Source organism: Equus przewalskii, chromosome 16 (assembly GCF_037783145.1).
Source record: "Equus przewalskii isolate Varuska chromosome 16, EquPr2, whole genome shotgun sequence".
Classification (NCBI taxonomy): domain Eukaryota; kingdom Metazoa; phylum Chordata; class Mammalia; order Perissodactyla; family Equidae; genus Equus; species Equus przewalskii.
Genome location: NC_091846.1, coordinates 7,838,577 through 7,858,594, shown reverse-complemented (window position 1 = coordinate 7,858,594; position 20,018 = coordinate 7,838,577). Strand labels below are relative to the sequence as shown.

General features: G+C 35.4%; 1 protein-coding gene across 13 annotated transcripts in view; it reads right to left on the bottom strand.

Annotated features, from left to right (window-relative positions):
• The window catches only part of PAN3 (poly(A) specific ribonuclease subunit PAN3), a 135,533-nt gene that overhangs the window by 3,167 nt on the left and 112,348 nt on the right, over nt 1-20,018 (bottom strand). For 9 of the 13 annotated variants that reach the window (XR_011527743.1, XR_011527744.1, XM_070577864.1 and 6 more), the window contains 6 exons: nt 18,424-18,589; nt 17,172-17,262; nt 12,614-12,753; nt 9,791-9,920; nt 9,283-9,347; nt 2,366-2,504 (listed from right to left, as the gene is read on the bottom strand). Coding sequence is in view for 7 of the 13 variants with exons in the window: in XM_070577864.1 (XP_070433965.1) it covers nt 2,366-2,504; nt 9,283-9,347; nt 9,791-9,920; nt 12,614-12,753; nt 17,172-17,262; nt 18,424-18,589 (731 nt within the window). In the remaining 6 variants the exon portion in view is untranslated. Of the gene's footprint in view, nt 1-2,365; nt 2,505-9,282; nt 9,348-9,790; nt 9,921-11,728; nt 11,807-12,613; nt 12,754-17,171; nt 17,263-18,423; nt 18,590-20,018 lie in introns of those variants that run through there. The other 4 variants (XR_011527746.1, XR_011527747.1, XR_011527745.1 and 1 more) reach the window with 2 other exon arrangements.

Sequence of the window (20,018 nt, the reverse complement as noted above, 5' to 3'; positions counted from 1 at the left end):
ATTACGTTCCATGCAGTTGATAATCCATAATTTAATTATTCTCTGATATCTTCCAATTTTTTCTTGTATCATGAATTACAGTGCAACGAACACATTCATCTACTTATTTTTTTTCTTCTATAAGAATTACTTCCTTAGGAGAAATACTTAATAAATAATGAATTAAAAAGTATGAGTAATTTTATAGCTTCATACATACAGTCAAATTGATTTCCAAAGACTATCAGACACCACTGACTTACGAGTTGTCCATTTTACCAGCAACTCCATATCAGATGAGTGCCTTGCTACTTTAATTTACTAATGTTTTAATGAGATCTTTATAAAGCATAAATACTAATCCTGAGTTCATCAAATAACTTCTTATGGTTTTCACTTTATTTCTATTAGTTTTCAATGTATATTGTTCCTTCCTTTTTCATTAGTTCATTCATTAAAATATATTTAATTCTGACGGCTCAAACTTTCAAATCATTTTACCAGTTAATTGCTGTCATCATTTCTATCAAAAAAACCTATGTAAAGTTTTAATTTTTACACCATGAATATGACCATTCATCCCTTTTAATTATTACACTCTTTCCAAACTTACAAAATTGTCGCACTCAGATTTAGGATAAATTTTATTTACTACTAGTTATTTTATGAAATGAAATAGAATTTTCTTCAAATTTTCAATTGTTCTAATATTCATTAAATAATCTTCCCTTAAGACATCTATCCATGGCTTATTCTATGGGATGTACTTGTCAGTGTTTATACTACTTCTACATATTTTTAATTACTATTACTGGCACTTTGATTCTATGCATACTATTTTCGAAAATCTGATAGAATTATTCCCCACTCACTGCTCTCAAGAAAAAATGTTTTCCCCTTAAGGGAAAAGGGCAAATGAATATATAAATCATACTGGATTAGTTCAATGGTACATACAATTTCATTCTGTCTTAATGTAGGTTATTGACATTCCTCTCTAAAGAGTTTTAAGGAAATTCAAACAAGGCAAAGCAGTGCTTAAAAATAAACCGCTACAACATTTTCCCTGAAGGATCAGTACACGGTACGTTAACAGTTCTAAATCATGTGCCATACTAGTGTTTTCTCCTCTAGTACTTATAATTTAAGGACAGTTTAGAGTGGGAATCAGTAAATGTTTAAAAAGGGCCAGATAGTGAATCTTTCAAATTGCAGGGTCACACACAGTCCCTAACACATATTTTTCTTAGTTTTTTGTTTCTACAATCTTTTAAAAATGTAAAAACTATTCTTAGTTTGCAGACTGTACAAAAACGGGCCTTAGAATGAATCTGGCCCATGGGCCACGGTTTGCCGAACTCTGATTGAGATATAAACCTGTACAAAGGCTAGGATTTACTTCTGGAGACCCATTCTAAGTTCTGCAATTCCAAGTAGTTCATAAGGAAAATGCATCCCTTCCTTCTTTTGTAAATTGTGTCTCTACTAGCTCTTTCAAATCACAAAGCTCTGGGGCCAGCCTGGTGGTAGAGCAGTAGGGTTTGCACACGCCGCTTTGGCAGCCCAGGGTTCACAGGTTTCAATCCTGGGCGTGGATCTATGCATGGCTTATCGGGTCATGCTGTGGTGGCATCCCACATACAAAATAGAGGAAGACTGCCACAGATGTTAGCTTAGGGACAATCTTCCTCAAGCAAAAAGAGGAAGATTGACAACAGATGTTAGCTCAAGGCCAATCTTCCTCACCAAAAAGACAAAACAAAAAAAAAAATCCACCAAAAACAAAAAAGAAAATGAAGCAACACAAAACACAAAGCTCGTCTCTCAAATTTATAACATGTCTCTTATCTACTTAATTCATCTAATGAAATAATGTCTCATGTGTAACAGCTGGGCCTACTGATGTTACCATTACTGTGCTTTCACTATCCTGACACTTGTTCAGTATATCCGTAATTAGCAGTAAATGAACTCATAACATGTAGGGCATTCAATATAACTCACAATGACTTAGAAGAAAGAAATTCCAACTTTTAAAAAATATTTAAGCACAAAACTATTTTTCTGTTTCTCCTATGCATTATTTATTTGGTATAGCAAAATAACACGTAAATAAAACACTGTATAATGGACAGAGACGAGGCAGTCATTTTGTGACATTTTATCATAACAAAAAGATCCACAATGAAAAATTCTGTAATTATTCATGTAGGTGTTAAAAGAAGTCCTCCTATTCTAGAAATTATTAAGTAGATACATATAATAATAATTAATGTCCTGTAGACTACAGTAGCGTACATCTTACTTTCTAAAGTCTCAGTATTTGTAGAAGATGCAACTCTACACATTGTAGATAGCATTATGTAAAAATCCAGATACAAATTACCTTGTTAAGACAAGAAATGATGTGACTGAGGTCAATCCAAGGAGCACCTGCTTCTGTCACCTGATGAAAAAGATGATCCCTAAAGAGTTTCAACAGATAACGGTCTCCAGTCTCCGACCAGGTGGGATCCTTCTGAAACCTGGGGGAAGGTAATATTTTACCTCAATAACTCATGCTATACACCACACGGCCATGTGTTTATTCTTCAGACTCAAAACTAGTTTAATTTGTCTTCTCCAATAAATAAGAACGGGGTTTTTTTTGTGTGTAGCTTTTTTTCCTTTTAGATCCTCCAAAAGACATAGGGAGGATAAAAAATTTGTTTTTTCAAATTTTATGTCTAGATTGCCCATAGATTTTTTAAAAATCATCTCAGCATGCAAGTTTATGAATACCAGTTTTCAACTCTCAAGGGCAATCAAACTTTACACACTCCTATGTTATAATCACATCTTTATTTAGGCCCCTACCATTAGATAAAATGGGGAAGAAAGAAAATGTCTTTAGATATTTTTGAAAATATGTTGAAAGAGATGATCCTTTCCCTCCTCCCACCATAAGGTTACAGAGGAGAGACATGGTCAGATATATGTTGTACTTTACTGGTGAGTTTAAAACAGAAAAATGTAATAAGCCAGCGAGAGAAAGATAATCTGTGTATGACTCCACTCATATGAGGAATTTAAAATTATGGACTAAGAACAGTTTAGTGGATACCAGGGGAAAGGTGGGGTGGGGGGTGGGCACAAAGGGTGAAGTGGTGCACCTACAACATGACTGACAAACATTAATGTACAATTGAAATTTCACAAGATTGTAACCTATCAATAACTCAATTAAAAAAATGTTTAGGAACAAAAAGGGGGGAGATTTTGGTTTCCTACCATCAGGCGATGATGTGAAAGCGAGCTGCAAAGAATTGGAGAACTGACCCAAAGACCACTGTTAGTTTTCACTGACCTTTGGAACTTATAGTCTAGTGAGGAAAACAGACACCAAATAACCAAAGAACGTTGTAATTGCATATTTAGATAATGCTATTAAGAAAAAGGGATACAGTATAGAATAGAAACACGAATTCATCTGGGAAGGCAAGGAAGGTCTTCCAGAGGCATTAACGAAAGCTCTTCCCAGAGGAAGAGTGCTCCTTAGTCAAAGGCATCTGTATTTGCAAAAGACAGCAAGGAGCACTTAAGAAACTTAAGAAAAGTCAGTGTGGCTGGATGGGGTTGGGGGAGAAAAGAAGAGAAAACAAGAGAATACAAGGGGAGGGACAGACAGTCGGGGCAAGGAGGGGAAGAGGAAAGACAAGAACAGAGTGAGAGAAGGCAAGAGAAGGGGAAGAAAATTAAAAGAAAAAAGAGGCAGATCTGAAGCAAGGATAAGAAGGGAGAGACTAGACTATGCAGCCTTAGGACATGCTAAAAAAATTAGGTCAGTATTCTAAGAACGGGGGAGGGGGAAAGCCCATCACATGGTTTAAACACAATCATATATGTACTTGGCAAAGGTCACTCCAATGATTTCCAATTAAAATGCTGATTAAACACACCCATTTCTCTCTGTTCCCTTTCAAAATCCCACCAAACTGACAACAAACATCTAAAAAAGGGTACAAACATCTAAGGACAAAGGAATCAGAAGCAAAATAGCAGACAAAAAATATTCACATGAATTTGGCAGGTGGAAAGCAGAGAGATAAGTGCTATCATTGAGCAGACCTGAATTCTAATGCGATGGGGGGGTGAAAAGGGGAAGCCACAAGGAGCAAGCCATGCCAGTGAGGCTCAGGAACTGAAGTCACTAGGTACTACTAAAGGTGCAGGTGTGGACTGACTGAAGCAGGAAATAACAGAGTTGATGAAAGCTTCTATAAACAGCAAACAGACAGCCCACCTCTCATCCCCAGTGCCACTTCCCTTGGCAGAAATCTGCCAAAAAGGGTACCAGAACTCCTTCTAGACAGAGGCAACAGAGACGCTCCGGCTTCACGGATCCCAGGCAAAGCAAGACAAACGGAGCTGAGGAGTGCTGGGGGAGACTATTCAACCAACCCTTTCCTTCTACTTGGCTCCCCAAAGCTTGCCTTTGGGTTTATACTACAGATAGAAGCTTGGAAGATTCTTTTCTGGAGATGCTGACCTGCCCCAAAGAAATACTGACATTTGGGAGTCTACTAAAACCAAAAATCATACATAACAATATCACACTGTTTTATCCCACATTCTACAATCCCTGCCCGCACAAAGAGCTTCCCATTAGCTTTTTAGGACCTCATTTTTTTTTTTTTTAAAGATTTTACTTATTTTTTTCTTTTTCTCCCCAAAGCCCCCCAGTACATAGCTGTATATTCTTCGTTGTGGGTCCTTCTAGTTGTAGCATGTGGGACGCCGCCTCAGCATGGCTAGGTGAGCAGTGCCATGTCCGCACCCAGGATTCGAACCAACGAAACACTGGGCCGCCTGCAGTGGAGCGCGTGAACTTAACCACTTGGCCACGGGGCCAGCCCCGAGGACCTCATTTTTTTTTAAAAAGATTTTATTTTTCCTTTTCCTCCCCAAAGCCCCCCAGTACATAGTTGTATATTTTCAGTTGTGGGTCCTTCTAGTTGTGGCACGTGGGACACCACCTCAGCATGGCCTGACAAGCAGTGCCATGTCTGCGCCCAGGATCTGGACCTGGTGAATCCATAGGCTGCCGAAGGACAGCATGCAAACTTAACCACTCAGCCACGGGGCTGGCCCCATGACCTCATTTTTAATATGAATGGATAGCCAAGGATCAGAAATCCTTTGGAGAATAAAACAAAACAAAACAAGCGAAGACAACTCATTTCCTACAAGATATTGCAGAGAACGAAACAGAACATCAAACAAAACACCCTAACCAAAAATTTGTAATTGACAGCCTGAGAGAAACAAGAATTAGACGCTGTAAGACAAATCACTTAGAGAGAAGAAAGTTCTTGAAAATTAAAAATATGACAGCAGAAATTTTAAAACTCAGAGAAGGATTAGACAGAAACCTTTAATTTTAGAAAAACTAAGTTGAAATAACTGCCTAGGAAGTAGAACAAAAAGATACAATAAACAGAAGAGAATATTAAAAAATCAATTGTAAAAGTCTAACACTTGAGCAATGGGAACTCCAGAAAGAGAGAAGAAAAGAAGTTATCAAAGAAGCAATGAAGACAACTTCCAGAACTGACAGACAGAAGCTTCCAAGATGAAAAGGGCCCACCTGCTGATTCATCAGAATGAACCAAAAAGACCAAGGCACATCACTGTGAATTCTGAACATCAATGACAAAGCAAGGACGCTAACAGCAGGAGGAGGAGGAAATTTGGAAAGAAAATGGCTTCGAATCTGTCTGGAAGTTAAAAGACAAGGGAGCAATGCTTCAAATTCTGAAAGAAACTATCACTATCAGAGCTACTAGCTAACATAATCACTCAAGAGAAATTAAAAGTATAGAAATTAGAAAGGAGGAAATATTGCTGTATTATTTGAAGATATGACTATATACCTGGGAAATCCAAGAGAATCTATTGAAAAAGTGTCTGAACACTAAGGTATCAGGGTACAAAATGTACAGAAGTCAGTAATTTTCATGTAGACTGATTACAAGCAGTCTAAGAAGATAGACGGGAAAAATTCCAATTTATAATAGCAACAAGAAAAAATATCTAAGAATAAACTAGTGTGCTATAACTATATAAATAGCAACTTAAACACTGAAGAATACTAAAGTAAACATCAACAAGTACAATGACATACCATTATCTTGGTTAAGATAACATCTAAAAACACAAACGCTCCTTAAGTTTATTAATAAATACAACATGCTGTCTTCTCAATAAAAATACCATCAGGTTTACCAGTTTGCTTTGTTTATTAACAAGCTGATTCTAGAATTTATACAGAAAATCAAACAGTTTTAAGAAAACAACAAAAACAACACATAACAAAATGGAGATAAGAAAGAACACTACTAGATTTTAAAATGTCAATTATTAAAACAGTGTAAAAGAGGTGCTGCCTTACCCCAGTGGGGAAAAGCTAGACTACTCAATGAATTGTATTTGGGCCACTGGGTAGTCTTCTAGGGGGAAAAAAAGTTGGATTCATGCCTTAAATCCTATATAAATCCCAAATATAGAAAAAGTTCTAATATGAAAAAAGTGAAACTGTAAGTATTCTAGAAGAAACAATAGGATAGTTCCATCAAAATCTTAGAGTAGAAAAGGATTTTCTAACTTTTTAACTATGACCAATCCAAAAGCATAAAAGAAGTTTGATCAGTTAGACATTACACATGTAAATGTCTGCAAGGCAAAAAATTAAGCAGAGTCCAAAGAAAAATGACAAATTAAAAAGAAAATGATCACAAAGGGTAAATTCTCTGTAGCTCATATACATTAAAAGGAAAGACAATCCAAATGAAAATAAAAATGGGCAAAGGATATGAACAGACAGAAAAGAAAGCAGAAATGAATCAAAAACATAAAAAAGATGGGCAACATGCTCATTAAGTGAATGCTCACTAAAATAAAACTGCACTGAGATTGTACCAGGTTAACAAAAATCCCAAAGTTTGAAGAAAGTATCATTGGTGAAAGACTTTCATGCATCGTACATTGGTAAACCCTTCAGTAATAGCTCTCAAATGAGAGTGACATAGCCACTGACCTAACAACTACACCTGGATCTATAGTTACGCACACACAAAATTAACTCTGCATAAGTCAGTCCCTGCAGCACTGTTCATACTACCAAAAAAGTGAGAACAACTCAAATGCCCACTGACAGGATGAACTACAGGGCCAAAAATTATAAGGGAAGCACAGCATAGTGGTTAAGAACAGACTCTGGAATCCTACTGTCTGGACTCGAATCCTGACCCATACGCTTACTAATTGTGTGACTTTGGACAAGGTATTTAATCTCTCTATTCCTCACTTTCATTGTTGAATAGGAATACTAATAGTACCTGCATCATTGGGTTGTCATGAGGATTAAATTAGTTCATATTTGTAAACTATTGAGAATAGTGTTTGGCATACACTAAACATATCTAAACAGAAAGATATCCAAAATACATTGTTATGAGAAAAAAGCAATATACAGAACACTGTGCATGACTTACAATTTGTATATATTAAAAAGTGGATGGGGGATATAAATACATCGTTGTACCTTGGAAAGTATGTACAAGAAACTAATACAATAAAGACTGGTGGGAGGAACTGGAGAGATTGGGGATGTCAGGTATGAAGGACAGATTTTATTTTTTTCACTGCAAACCCTTTTCTACTTTTAAAAAAATTGGTTCATATAACACATTCAAGAGATTTAATTAATGAAATAATTTTCTGGGGACAATCTAGAATTTTATACCCAATCATACTACCAAATTAGAATAAAGATATTTTCAGACTTGCAAAGACTCAAAAAACTCACCTTTCTCAGGAAGCTACAGGAGAATGTGCTCCATTAAATCAAAAGAATAAACCAAGGAAAAAAGCAAGAAACAGGGTATTCAACACAAAGAAAGAGACAATGAGAACTCCCAGGAAAATAGTGAAGGGAAACTCTAGTTCTAAATTGTGAGTATGAGCAGGCTTAAAACACAACCAGCCCAGATAGAAACAGAAGGACAGAGGCTCCAGGGGTAATTTCTCTAAGGAGGAGAAAAAAGAAGTAACTGATACGTTACCTATTTTTGAACCTATGGAAAGGTGTTTTGTAGCTCTTGCAGAGAGTTTGGAATGAACTGGTGGTATATATCTTTTTCATTTGCTTAGATTCCCATATAAAACAATTATTAACTCCAGGAAAACAAAAATCAAAAACAAAATACAAAAGAAAGGAAATATAGTCATGATTTACCATGTGGTGCAGCTATGAACAACATTTACCTTTATAGTTGTTATAATAATGTCAACACTGAATAAAGAATAAACTCAAAAATTACAGGTTAAGTAGTGGAACGTGAATGTGTGTGTGTGTTGTTAAGCAAAGGGAGTAAGAAAGATAAAGCCTCATCTTTCACAGGACAAAGTCATTAGCTGAGTTAAATATTGAAAAAAATCAAGAAACAGCACTCTAAGCATATATTTTTAAATAAAGAGATAAATGCCAGAAGAAATAACTACAAGTTTTTTATAAATGGCTCAACATCTAGCCATGTTCTCTTCATTTGGAAAAATTATTAGGGAAAATACCAACTGAGTCTCTTAACTTTGAAGAAAGGTAAGTGAACTTGAATTTTGTGGTCAAAAAAATCCCCCAAGCAATGATAATTATCTGTCACCTATCTCTATTAAACAGAGGTAACATTCCTGAAATGTAACTTACACTGTAATTGCAATAGCTGCAATACTGTTCTACCTGTCTGACAGTTATGTAGGACAAATATCAACTTTGCTTCTTTCTTGAACATATGAACTTCAATTTACAAACGAGGCAGAACTAAATGACAATGTACGATGGTGATTCCTTTCCACTCTCATTGATATGACAGCTATAAATAGCATACTTTAATAGAAGATAAGAGGCATGCAATAATCAGAGATTTCTGAAGTCTCTAATCTCACCAAGCTGAACTGACCAGGCCAAAAAGGAGACAGGGTAGAGGCAGTACTGACAGTCATAACATGTTCCCTCCTGTGCAAACCACAACAGAGATTTCTAACACCACGTGTTTTCTCTATGTGTCTGTGTGAAATCGCTGACAACTGTGCCCAGGCTGTGTTAAAAACAGCAACCTAATGGCTAACAACAGGCTTAAGGTCACTTCACATGAGGATTTTTCTCTTTTTCCAAATAAAACCAGTAAGAATAAGGTATACTCATTCTTGTTACACAAAATAGTGCCCTTGATGGAAAACATATTGTAAAATACTGTAAATCCTTACTCCGGCCTCTCATTGATTGTTCCCAATTTTGCTAGAAGCCTAAACAGTCTTCCATTTTGAACCTCCTACAAAACATTTTAAAAAGAGAGAGAATATTAATGTTCCAGCTAACTGAATATAAAAGCAAAAGTTTACAAAACTGGTGTCCTGCACCAATATTACCTTTAAACAATAAATCCTAATATCCCACCTTTTGGTTATACTTTTAAATACAACACGTCCGTCTCATTGAGTAGTAATACTCAAGAAGATTATGCAGCTGGCCATTTTTAAGAATTGTTAAAGTAACACATGAAAAAAAAAATCAAGATTGTGTTCCATGACTGGAGCAAAGTCAAGAACAAAAAGAAGAAAACAAATGCCCAGAGGACATAAGAAATTAAAATACTGAACGTTAAGTTTGGACAAAAATATCTGCAAACAATCTTAGCCAATTATGTAATATATTCAGCACAATAATTACTATGTTTTATATCCATACAGACGCAAGTGTGCAAATACTCTTTACCTTTGCAAGGTCTTCTTCTATAACATCATTTCTCATTTGAGCAGCATCCAATTGAGTATAAAATCGAGCACCGATCATGGGCATGATGTCATTTACACTTCGCATCCTGTTTTGGTCAGTCAACAAATACCTAAGCAAAATAAAGGAGAATCACTTGAATGCCAAACATGCAATTTAAAAAACAACAAAACCCACAAGCAGAAAGCTATCGCTGCTGCCATCATATTAGTGTACGCAATTTTGAAAACATTTTCTCATGCAAGTCAAGTTCATTTTTAAAGCTTAATAACTGTATTTCTTTTTAAGAGTCAATGGAGAAACTGTAAACATGTCTCTTTCTCTACATTTTTACTACGATGAAAATGAGAAAGGAAAGTTGAGTAGGGTTACACTTACCATTTCCATTCTCAAACCTTTCTTTACAATAGTGGGAGATAAAGATTGGTACAAACTTTTTTGAAGGGGTGAAATAGGGGGTGATTGCAGATGGGGAGATTTTTCCATTACTCTTCAAAAATATATATTTTTTTTTTTTGAGGAAGATTAGCCCTGAGCTAACTACTGCCAGTCCTCCTCTTTTTGCTGAGGAAGCCTGGCCCTGAGCTAACATCTGTGCCCATCTTCCTCTACTTTATATGTGGGATGCCTACCACAGCATGGCGTGCCAAGCGGTGCCATGTCCGCACACGGGATCTGAACCGGCGAACCCTGGGCTGCCGAGAAGCAGAACGTGCGAACTTAACCGCTGCGCCACCACGCCGGCCCCTCAAAAATAATTTTTGAAACTGGATCTTAATTTTGATAAATCAAACAAGCCTTGGCTTTTTAGGAAGGTGTCCTCTGCTCTGTGACTTCATTTATCCCTGAGAAATCTTTATGCACTAACACACATCAGGAGAGACCAATTCAATTTCTTCCATCATTATAACTAAGGCAGAAAAATACTACATGTTTCAAAGGGTTATCTGCTAGAATACAATGATTATTAATCACCTATTATTGCTTATTCTCTTAGGTAAGCCACTTCCTAACCATTCTTACTGAAGCAGCCTCCCCCTCTTCCACTCTTCCCTACTTACAATTCTATCTTATTTTCTTCATAGGACTTAGCAATATCTGCAAACATCTTACTTGTTTACATGCTTATTAACTCCTCCCCAGTAGGGTGGAGACTCCAGAAGATGGGGAATTTTGTTCACTTTGTTCAAAGTATCTTCAGCTTCTGACATACAGGAGGCCTTCTTTTTTAAATTAACAAATGGTTATACTCATGTGGATAATCTATGTCTTAGCTATTCATCTGTAATTACTGACATATTTATATCTAACTACTGAAAGTTAGTATAAGCTACGTGACTTTGGCAAATTACTTCTCTATGCCTCAGTCTTGTCATCTCTAAAATGAAGCTAATAATGGTACCTAATTCTTAGTTTTTGGGAGAATTAAACAAATTAATTCACATCAATTAGTTTGAAAGTGCCCAATATATGGTTATTGCTCTATATATTTTAGTTATTGGTTAGTATAAAAGTATGACTTTAATTCATTCATTATTAAGGAAAATTTCAAACATTTATAAAAGTAGAAAGAAGGGCAGTGTAATGAATCCCCATGTACCCATCACCCAGTTTCAATAATTATTAACATACCGCAAATTTATTACATTTATATCCTTTACTTCCACTTTTTAAAAAGGAAAATTTGAAGATTATAATCTGAGATTATCTGAGACATCCTAGGTGTTGCAAACTAAGGCTAGGAATCACTGTTGTGATAATATACGAAACAAATATTTTCATTTAAAAGATAAATCATCTTATTTGATTAATAGGAACCAGGCAAACACTGGCTTCCAGTGCTCTGTCACAAGCAGGACACTTATGCCAATGTAACAAAGCACAGGTGGCAGCCCCATCCTCCATCCCTCAATTCCATACCCCAGGACTAGTCCAAAAAGAAACTGGATCATCCGGGGCTACACAGAAAGATCAGGAACAGCTGGAAGCTAAAAGAGACTGAAAAGGATCAATAAGCTCTAATTACTTCTAGAACATAATAGGAAAAATTTCAAGAGACTTCCTAGCATCTGTCCTCTAGAATAACTTATAACAAGGGCCACAGTTGTCCATCCTCTAGAATTCTCTGGTATTTGATGTATCTTAGGAAGAAGTCCTTCTGTGGTGATTGTAGTCCACAGTGGGTTTCTCCTAAGCCAAATTCATCTGAAATCTATACCCAAGGGTTCCCTGGAGTCTGAAGATACTGGAGTAGAAGCATAGGGATCTTTCATACATGCTTTCTGGAATGAGAGTTTTGGCCACAGAGTACATAATTGGATTGCACTTGAAGTTTATTTACGAGAGCTTTCACAAAAACACAGATCTCTCTAGAGCAGCACTGTCTAAGAGAACTTTCTGAGATGATGGAAATGTTCTATGTTGATGCTGTCCAATATATTAGTTAAAAGCTACATGTGGCTTTTGAGCTCTTGAAATGTGGCTACTGCAACTGAAGAACTGAATTTTTAATTTGAATTTTAATTAATTTGAATTTAAAAGGTCATATGTAGCTAGTGGATACCAATGCAGCTTTAGTGGGTGCCCTTTGGCCAAATGTTTAAAACATCACTAACTAATTTAAGAACACTAGTTTATGAATTTATTCCAAGAAATATATACTTAGCAATAAAAATAAAGAAATCAAAAGTTACTTGTGTTTTGCTAGATTTTAAACAGTGAGAACTAAAGTAAATAGAATCACTGTCAAAAGCTCTGTCTTCTCATAAGATCATTCTATGCATTTAATCATATATTAAAACTTACAAAATCAGATTCTTCAGGTCAGAGGAGTAGTTGATTGTCACCAGTTCCATGGCTTTCTGTAAATTCTCTCGCTGAATTCCTGCCAAAGAGTTGCAAGCCAAAGCCAACACAACTTTTCCTAATGATATCAGATCTGCTTGCTGACATGAAAGAATAAATATAACTTTAATTTTTATTTTATAGATACAAATTTAATACCCTGACACTACTGCCTGAATGGAAAAAGCACCTTTACAAGGAAGCCGCCAAGCTTAGCACAGGTTCTCAAGTACTGGTACTCATCAGAATCACCTGGGAGTTTATTAAAAGGATGATTTCGGAGCCTCTCCACCAGAGATTCTCATTCAGTAGGTCCGGGAACAGGCCCAACCTTTTTAAAGCACCCAGGTAATCCTGATGAAGGTAGTTCTGGGGCTATACTTTAAAAAACATTATTCCAAGCAATCCACATGCCAACTACAGAACTACTGCTTTAAAGTTAAAAAAAAAAATTTTATTTAAATTGAGCTGATATTCTTACCATTACAAGAAATTTAAGGCTGGTTACTACACACTTGCTTTACTATGATAATTATAATTTACAATATGCATTTGTCTCATTTTCCATGATGCCCAAAATACAGTGGGAGTTTGAAGAATTATTTGAAGAAAAGCTATTCCATTACAAGCACAACATGACCATTACCTGATTTTAGAGTATATTCTCTAGAACACCGAAAATGCTGCAAACCTCAATGACATCCATCTGTAGTGGTTTACAATTTTTACTCACACTATAACAGATCTTTGAGCTCTGTAACCACCTGGTTTCCTACCTTTGTTTTAAGATTGACCACTCTGAGGCTTTCCTTTTAAAAGGATTTTCAAAAGACAGCTGGCTGAATTGAGGTAAGCTCTCTATTACCCATTATAATTCTAGGAAACAAGAATGGTCACCCAAGGGGTCCTGCTTGGCAGGTATCATATGCCTAGGAGAATGAAGTAGCTCAGAGTTAAATGAAATCATTGGAAGTAATTTCTGTGGAACACTTATTTAAATCTTCAAAATCTGAGACCTCCTCTGAATTACTGCATACATATTCATTCCGAATACTGGTTTAGTATAAGAATAATACAAACCTAGCTCTACGTTAAAATCAACCAAAAACTAAGAGAAAAATCACCAAGTTGTCATCCCCTCATCCCAATTCTGGTGTTCTTAGTTTGGGGTAAGATCTAGGTACTGGTACTTTTCAAATCTTCCACAAGAGATTCTGATACGCAGCCAGGGTTGAGAAACACTGGTTTTGTGGAATGTCTATAAAGGGTATAATTGTGAAATCAGGTGCGTATTTCAAGGCAATCACTAATGAAAGTTCAGCACTGTACGGCTATCCTCAACAACATTCTAACCAAATAATAAAGAATAAGAGGAAGTCAAACTCCACTACAAAAATAACATTAAATAAAGTTCAAATTTAAAAATCTATCCAAAGCTAGCATTTGTGAATCTGACACTGTGAACGGGAGATCCTATAATCAGTGTAAAAACTGATTAGATAAACAAACTACTCTGAATCTATCAGGACAAGAGATGCCACAGATTCACGCCTGAGAACTTTTTAAACTTTCCTTAGTGGTACAGAGTTAGGCCCAGAACGGCAGGAGGGAAGGGGGCAGGGAAGGCGCACTATTACTGCTGCCATCCTTTCTGTTCTTTGGAGGACACGGCCATGAAAGAACTCAAGGAGTCCCCTGGATCACTCTCAAGATCAAGTAAAACATTTCAAGTTACATTCATGAAACCATAAAAATGTTGGTCAAGAGAAATCAGCGCATGTAAACGCTAACTGTAAATTTCTCTAGGTGTTTAAATCCAATGTGGTCAGCAAAGCACACCGAATTAAGGTTATTATTTCCCAAGTATTTGAGCAGTATGTACCAACACACAGCCTCCCAACAATTAGGACTAGAATTTTCAGTTTAGCTCCGCCCTGAATTGATGCTGTAACTAAACCTCCCACCTAGAACATTCCACTATTCCCTATTATGAGACAGGAAAACAAAAGTCCAAGAAAGCTGAAGGACTGGATGGGTTTAAAAAATAAGAAAATATAATTTTGAGTATACATCCCACCACCTCTCTAAAGCTGACACAGGCAGGAATACCTACTTTTAGAAATAAAGTATACATGTCACATAATCCAGATTAAATTAAAACTGGTTTTTTTTTTTAAGATAAAAGAGGTTAACGAAGTCCTGCTTAATAGAGTTTAACATCATAAAAACTCAGTAATTCTCCTTTCCTTATTTCCCAGCTAAATTATTTTCCATTTGTTATTTTGCTTCTTACCTCCATCTGGTTTTTCCCCCCATTTGTTGAATTCTGGAGGTTTTCCCCCCAACTCATTTTCAGTTTCTTCCTGATTCTTGATTTCTTGATTTTTCTGATTCTATCTATGGCTCTACTTATGTCCATTTTACTGAAAGTCAGTCTCTAGTCACGTGTCTGAAACAGACTATGAAAAATAGACTACAAGAAACAATGCACTCCTTTCTCATGTACCCTCTTCTCTGTAAAATCACAATCCCCCTTCTGGGACTATCTTTAATTTTCTCCTTTATCTTACTATAAGCTATATGAAAAATCATCCACATATACATTCTACCCCCAAAAAAAGGAAGGAAAGAAAGAAAAGAAAACCTGATATATCCTTTACTACTGAAAAACAAAGGGACGGTGACAATTGGTTGAACGGAGCCTGAGTTTATGAATGACAGTGGTTCCTAACTCACCAATCAGTTGCCCCAAATGCTTATTTAAAAGTTGTTTGTTTGGAATTCCAGGATTATTTTTTCTTATGAAGGGCCGTTTTTCAAGGGAACTACACAACACATTACATAACTAAAATAGTGTAGATTTGCAAAGAAAAAAATGGAAAATACTGCTGTTATACTCACAAGAAAATAAAATCAAATTAGTCTTATTTTATACTAGTAATTTAAAAAAAAAGGAATTCTATTCAGAATAGAGAAGAATGAGGAGATACTGTAAGGCTGTACTTGTAAAAAACAAAACTGTAAGGTGTTTTGTTTTTTAATGCAGACATGAGGTTTCCAGATAATTGCAGCAGAAGCTGATGACACTGGTTCTAAATAATGTCTAATTTCTCTTCAAACATTTCATAGCATTTTCCTGGATATATAAACATCACTAGTATTTTAGTCAATAATCAGTCACTTTTAGAAGACGAAGATTGTGAAGAAAAATTTTCAGAGCCAATTAGGTAAAGTATAAGACAGAAGATAAGAAGGAAAGTAGCTAAGAAGCAAGCACCCTAGATAAAAAAGCAGCTAGCTGCTGTTAGGGAAAAAAGTAGTCCAATTCTTCCATGTGGTGCCCACTAGATGGTGCTACCAACCAGGACAGCTTGGCTGCTGCTGAGGTTAGGTAGGCACAAGCAGAGGGAAGGAAGATGCAAAACGTCTGCAAACAACAGGATGTGCTGAGTGGCCCTAAGTCTCGGGCACTGCACTGTCTGTGGTTCAGTGGCAAAAGAAGAGGTTTATGCACGAATTAGAATACTAAATACAAGTTAGACTCTACTTCTCATTCCTTTTTGTTCTGAAATTTTGTCTTATAATAAATAAAGTAAATGAAAATCTTCTTTCAAAGATTTAAACAAAAGAAGTTGAAATGAGAAGGGCAATGGGAGGAAAAGGTATTCTTGTTTCTCCATGTAACTAAGAGATTCTGCCTCATATCAAACCTAAGTTCATAAACATTCAGAAACACCAAAAATTTCTTACACAAAAAAATGACAGTTGCATATCCTCCAAAAAGTGTGAAGCATTGAAATACAAACTGAATGATCCTTTAAATAGCTACGTTACCTGCAAAGAGTACTCAAGGAAAAAGCAACTACACTTTAACCCTCTCTGAGATAGGTTCTTATTCTCCCATACCATACATTAATCAAGGAATAAGAAATAGCTACGAACATATGAGGGCTGAATCCACACTATTATTATGAAATCAGACTAGAACCAAAGTCTAGAATGTACAAGAAGTGAGTGATAGACTTTGATTAAGCAAAAGAAAAAAATTATTTAGAAAATGACAATACAACAATATTCCTCTGAAAATATTTTTTAAACTTTCAGATTGGTAGTTGGGACAACTGTTTGAAAAGTAAAGATAACTGGTGTGTTTTTTAATGCATGAAAGAAGTGGAAAAAAAGAAAAAATGTCATTTAATATAATTCATTCAGCTGACCAATCTGTTTTAATCTATGCTGAGGACAAACTTCCTAATCATATAAAGACATTTTCATTTGAACAACTAGAGTGTCTGATACTGTCATTAATTCCGTATATTTCAACCTATAAGGGCTCTACACTAAATACGTCACAGTGATTAAAAAATACATGTTCAAAGTTTGCATGGAGACCACCCTCAGAATAAACTGAAATCTAGACTTAAAACCCTGAAATACTTTAAAATAAACAAGAATTTGTCTTAAAAAAAAAGTCAAGCCTTAAGTTATTAAGTAAGCATCCATGTTAATTCTTACTCACCTGATATTGAGCCATTAATGCCAATGGATTATTATTCTGACTGTTATCAAACGTTAAAACATCAAAAACTCCAACACAGTTTACTCTCAACCTTTAAAGACCAGAGAATTTAAAGAAAATAATTAAAATGACATTTTTAAAATTATATACTAGTGGAAATTTAACATTTCCTATAATATTAGGAAGGATCTCAGAATACTATCTAGTCTAACCTCCTGTCCTAACCCTACATAACCTCTACGAACTACCATTTTAGAGATGAGGAAATTAAGGCTTACAGCTATCAAGCGATAGGCCTATGGTTATAAAAATGAGATAAAGCCAGGACTGTAACTCACATCTTTTGACTACTAGGCCAGTGGTCTTTTCACCACACCAAGGTGCTTCTTTATGTTATTCATGAAAAGAATAAAACTGCTCCTTTACTAGTTATCCATGAAAAGTTAGTTAGCTCTCTAACACTTGCTGAAGATGTACTAGGCACCATTCAAAGCATTTTACTTGTATTAAATCATTCAATGCTCTCAATAATCTTACGAGACAGGTACCTCATAAATGTCGAAAATGGAATGATAATAGTACCTGTCTCATAAGGTTGTTGAACACAGAGAAGTTAAGTAACTGGCTCAGGGTCACATAAACAGTAACTAACAGGGTCCAGATATGAACGCAAGTAACCTGGTACTAGATCTGGAGCTCTTTATGCTATGCTGACCAAAACAATTCTCAAAATTACAGCCACTCAAATAAAACTCTGGTGAAGACAAGTTTGTGTTACTTAACTTTATCAGTGGTTCTCAGAGCATGAGACCCAATCAGCAGCAACAGCACCACCTAGGAACTTGTTAGAAATGAAAATTCTCAGGACCCACTCCAGATGTGCTGAATGAGAAACTCTGGGGGTGGAGCCCACCAATCTGTGCTCACTAAACCCTCCAGGTGACTGTGACTCATGCTAAAATTTGAGAACCACTCTTGTACACAGAAAAGTTGTATTCATATGACTTCTACATCCCCCTAACCCTAAACATACATACCTCTCCAACCCTTACAAGATTCTTGATTAGCAACCAGGCATTTTATTAAGAATTCAACATTTTTTTAAAAACTTACAAATGAACTCAAAGTCACAGCAGTTCTTCTGGATGGAATATATGAAAAGGCAGAATTAAAACAAATCATCATGCTTTGTTTACTAAGCTGTCATAGATTACATGCTCAATAAAGAAGTCAAAACACAAAATGCTAGTACCTTGTTTTGCCAGTTATCAGAATCTTTGTTGGGTCCATAACTCGACATGCCAAACCTGCTGTATGAATGGTACGCAATGCAGAACTCAGTTGGACAATATATGCCCAAATAAGAGATTCTGGCAATAATCCAGCATGCTGTCTGGGCAATGGTCCATCGTGTTGACCTATAAAGCAAATAAATAAAAAAAAATGAGATCCTCATTTAAGAAATCGACTAAAACACTAAACCAGTCAAATCAAAATTAAGAAAAAAATTCATGCATATTCATGGCACAACTTGTCAATTTATATATACAATTTTAGTCTACTAGTAAGAATTTGAGACAAACCTAAAATTTCCTATTTATGAGATTATACCTTTATATTATTAGCAGCAGCAGAGCTCTCAATGAAGTGCTCTTTTCTGTGATCATTATAATTACTGAATAAAGAAAAACTATTTAAAGTTAGAATTTATATTCAATTGTGAACCAAATAAATTCAAATTCTGATTAGAAACAGGAATGTAGGGATTATCATTTTACTTAAAATGCGGACAATCCTAGCCTACATTATTGTTCAGGCACGTGAGAACTGTTCATTCTGTGGCTGGAGGAAAATACAAATCTCTTCTGTCATTTATGTTGAATGTTTGCTTATTCTCCTTTGCTGCTCAGCCACCTCTATTAAGCCACATCAGTTACATAGGATGATATCAAACTCACAAAAACATAAATCTAAAACACTAAATGTCACTTACATGCTATGATAAAACACAAAAATAATCTGGTCTACTATGAAAAGTAATCATTTTTATTCTATCAGCTCTTGTAAGTGCTTCTTGATACCATTTTCTGGATCACTGTTAATCCTTAAATCAGGAGAAAAGAAGCCATATAAATTTAATCCAGATTTTGTAATTATTTCAGGTATTACGACCTTATAAATGCCAATGTTCATATGGCTGTAAACAAACCTTTTGTGAATGAGGTATAAAAGCAACACAATTAAATGGTTAATTGTTGAGATAATAAATGGCAAACAGGTACCTATGGCTTATGATAAAATTTCTAGGGAAAAGCAAATACAAAATTCAAAAACTGCTCTCTCTCACTTTAGAGAGAACTGAAGATAACACAATCTAGAAAACAATGTTAATGACTCAAAAAGTGGCTCTAGTGATAAATGCCGAGAAAAGATTAAAGATGACTATGAAGAATTTAAATAAAACTATTTAATAAAGGTGGTAATAAGGAAAAGAAATATTTACAGCAAACACAGTGCTTAATGTGTGCCAGCTTCTGTCTAGTTACTTTAACCAAATTATCTAATTTTAAACCTCTTATTACAATATGGTATAGTATTATCGTTATTCTCATTTTCTAAATTAGCATATTTCTTATATATGTGATTTTTTGGTTTGTACTAAATTAATAAATTAATAGTATAAGAAAATATTAAACTTCCATCTATGTCTTTACAAGTTTATACAAACATAGGCCTTTTTCTTCTTTTTTTAATATTCACATTGGGAAAACAGATGATTGCCTTATATTAGAAGTTGCCATAAATTAAAGAATATATGCTAAGTTTAGGGAAGTTACTACCATTTAA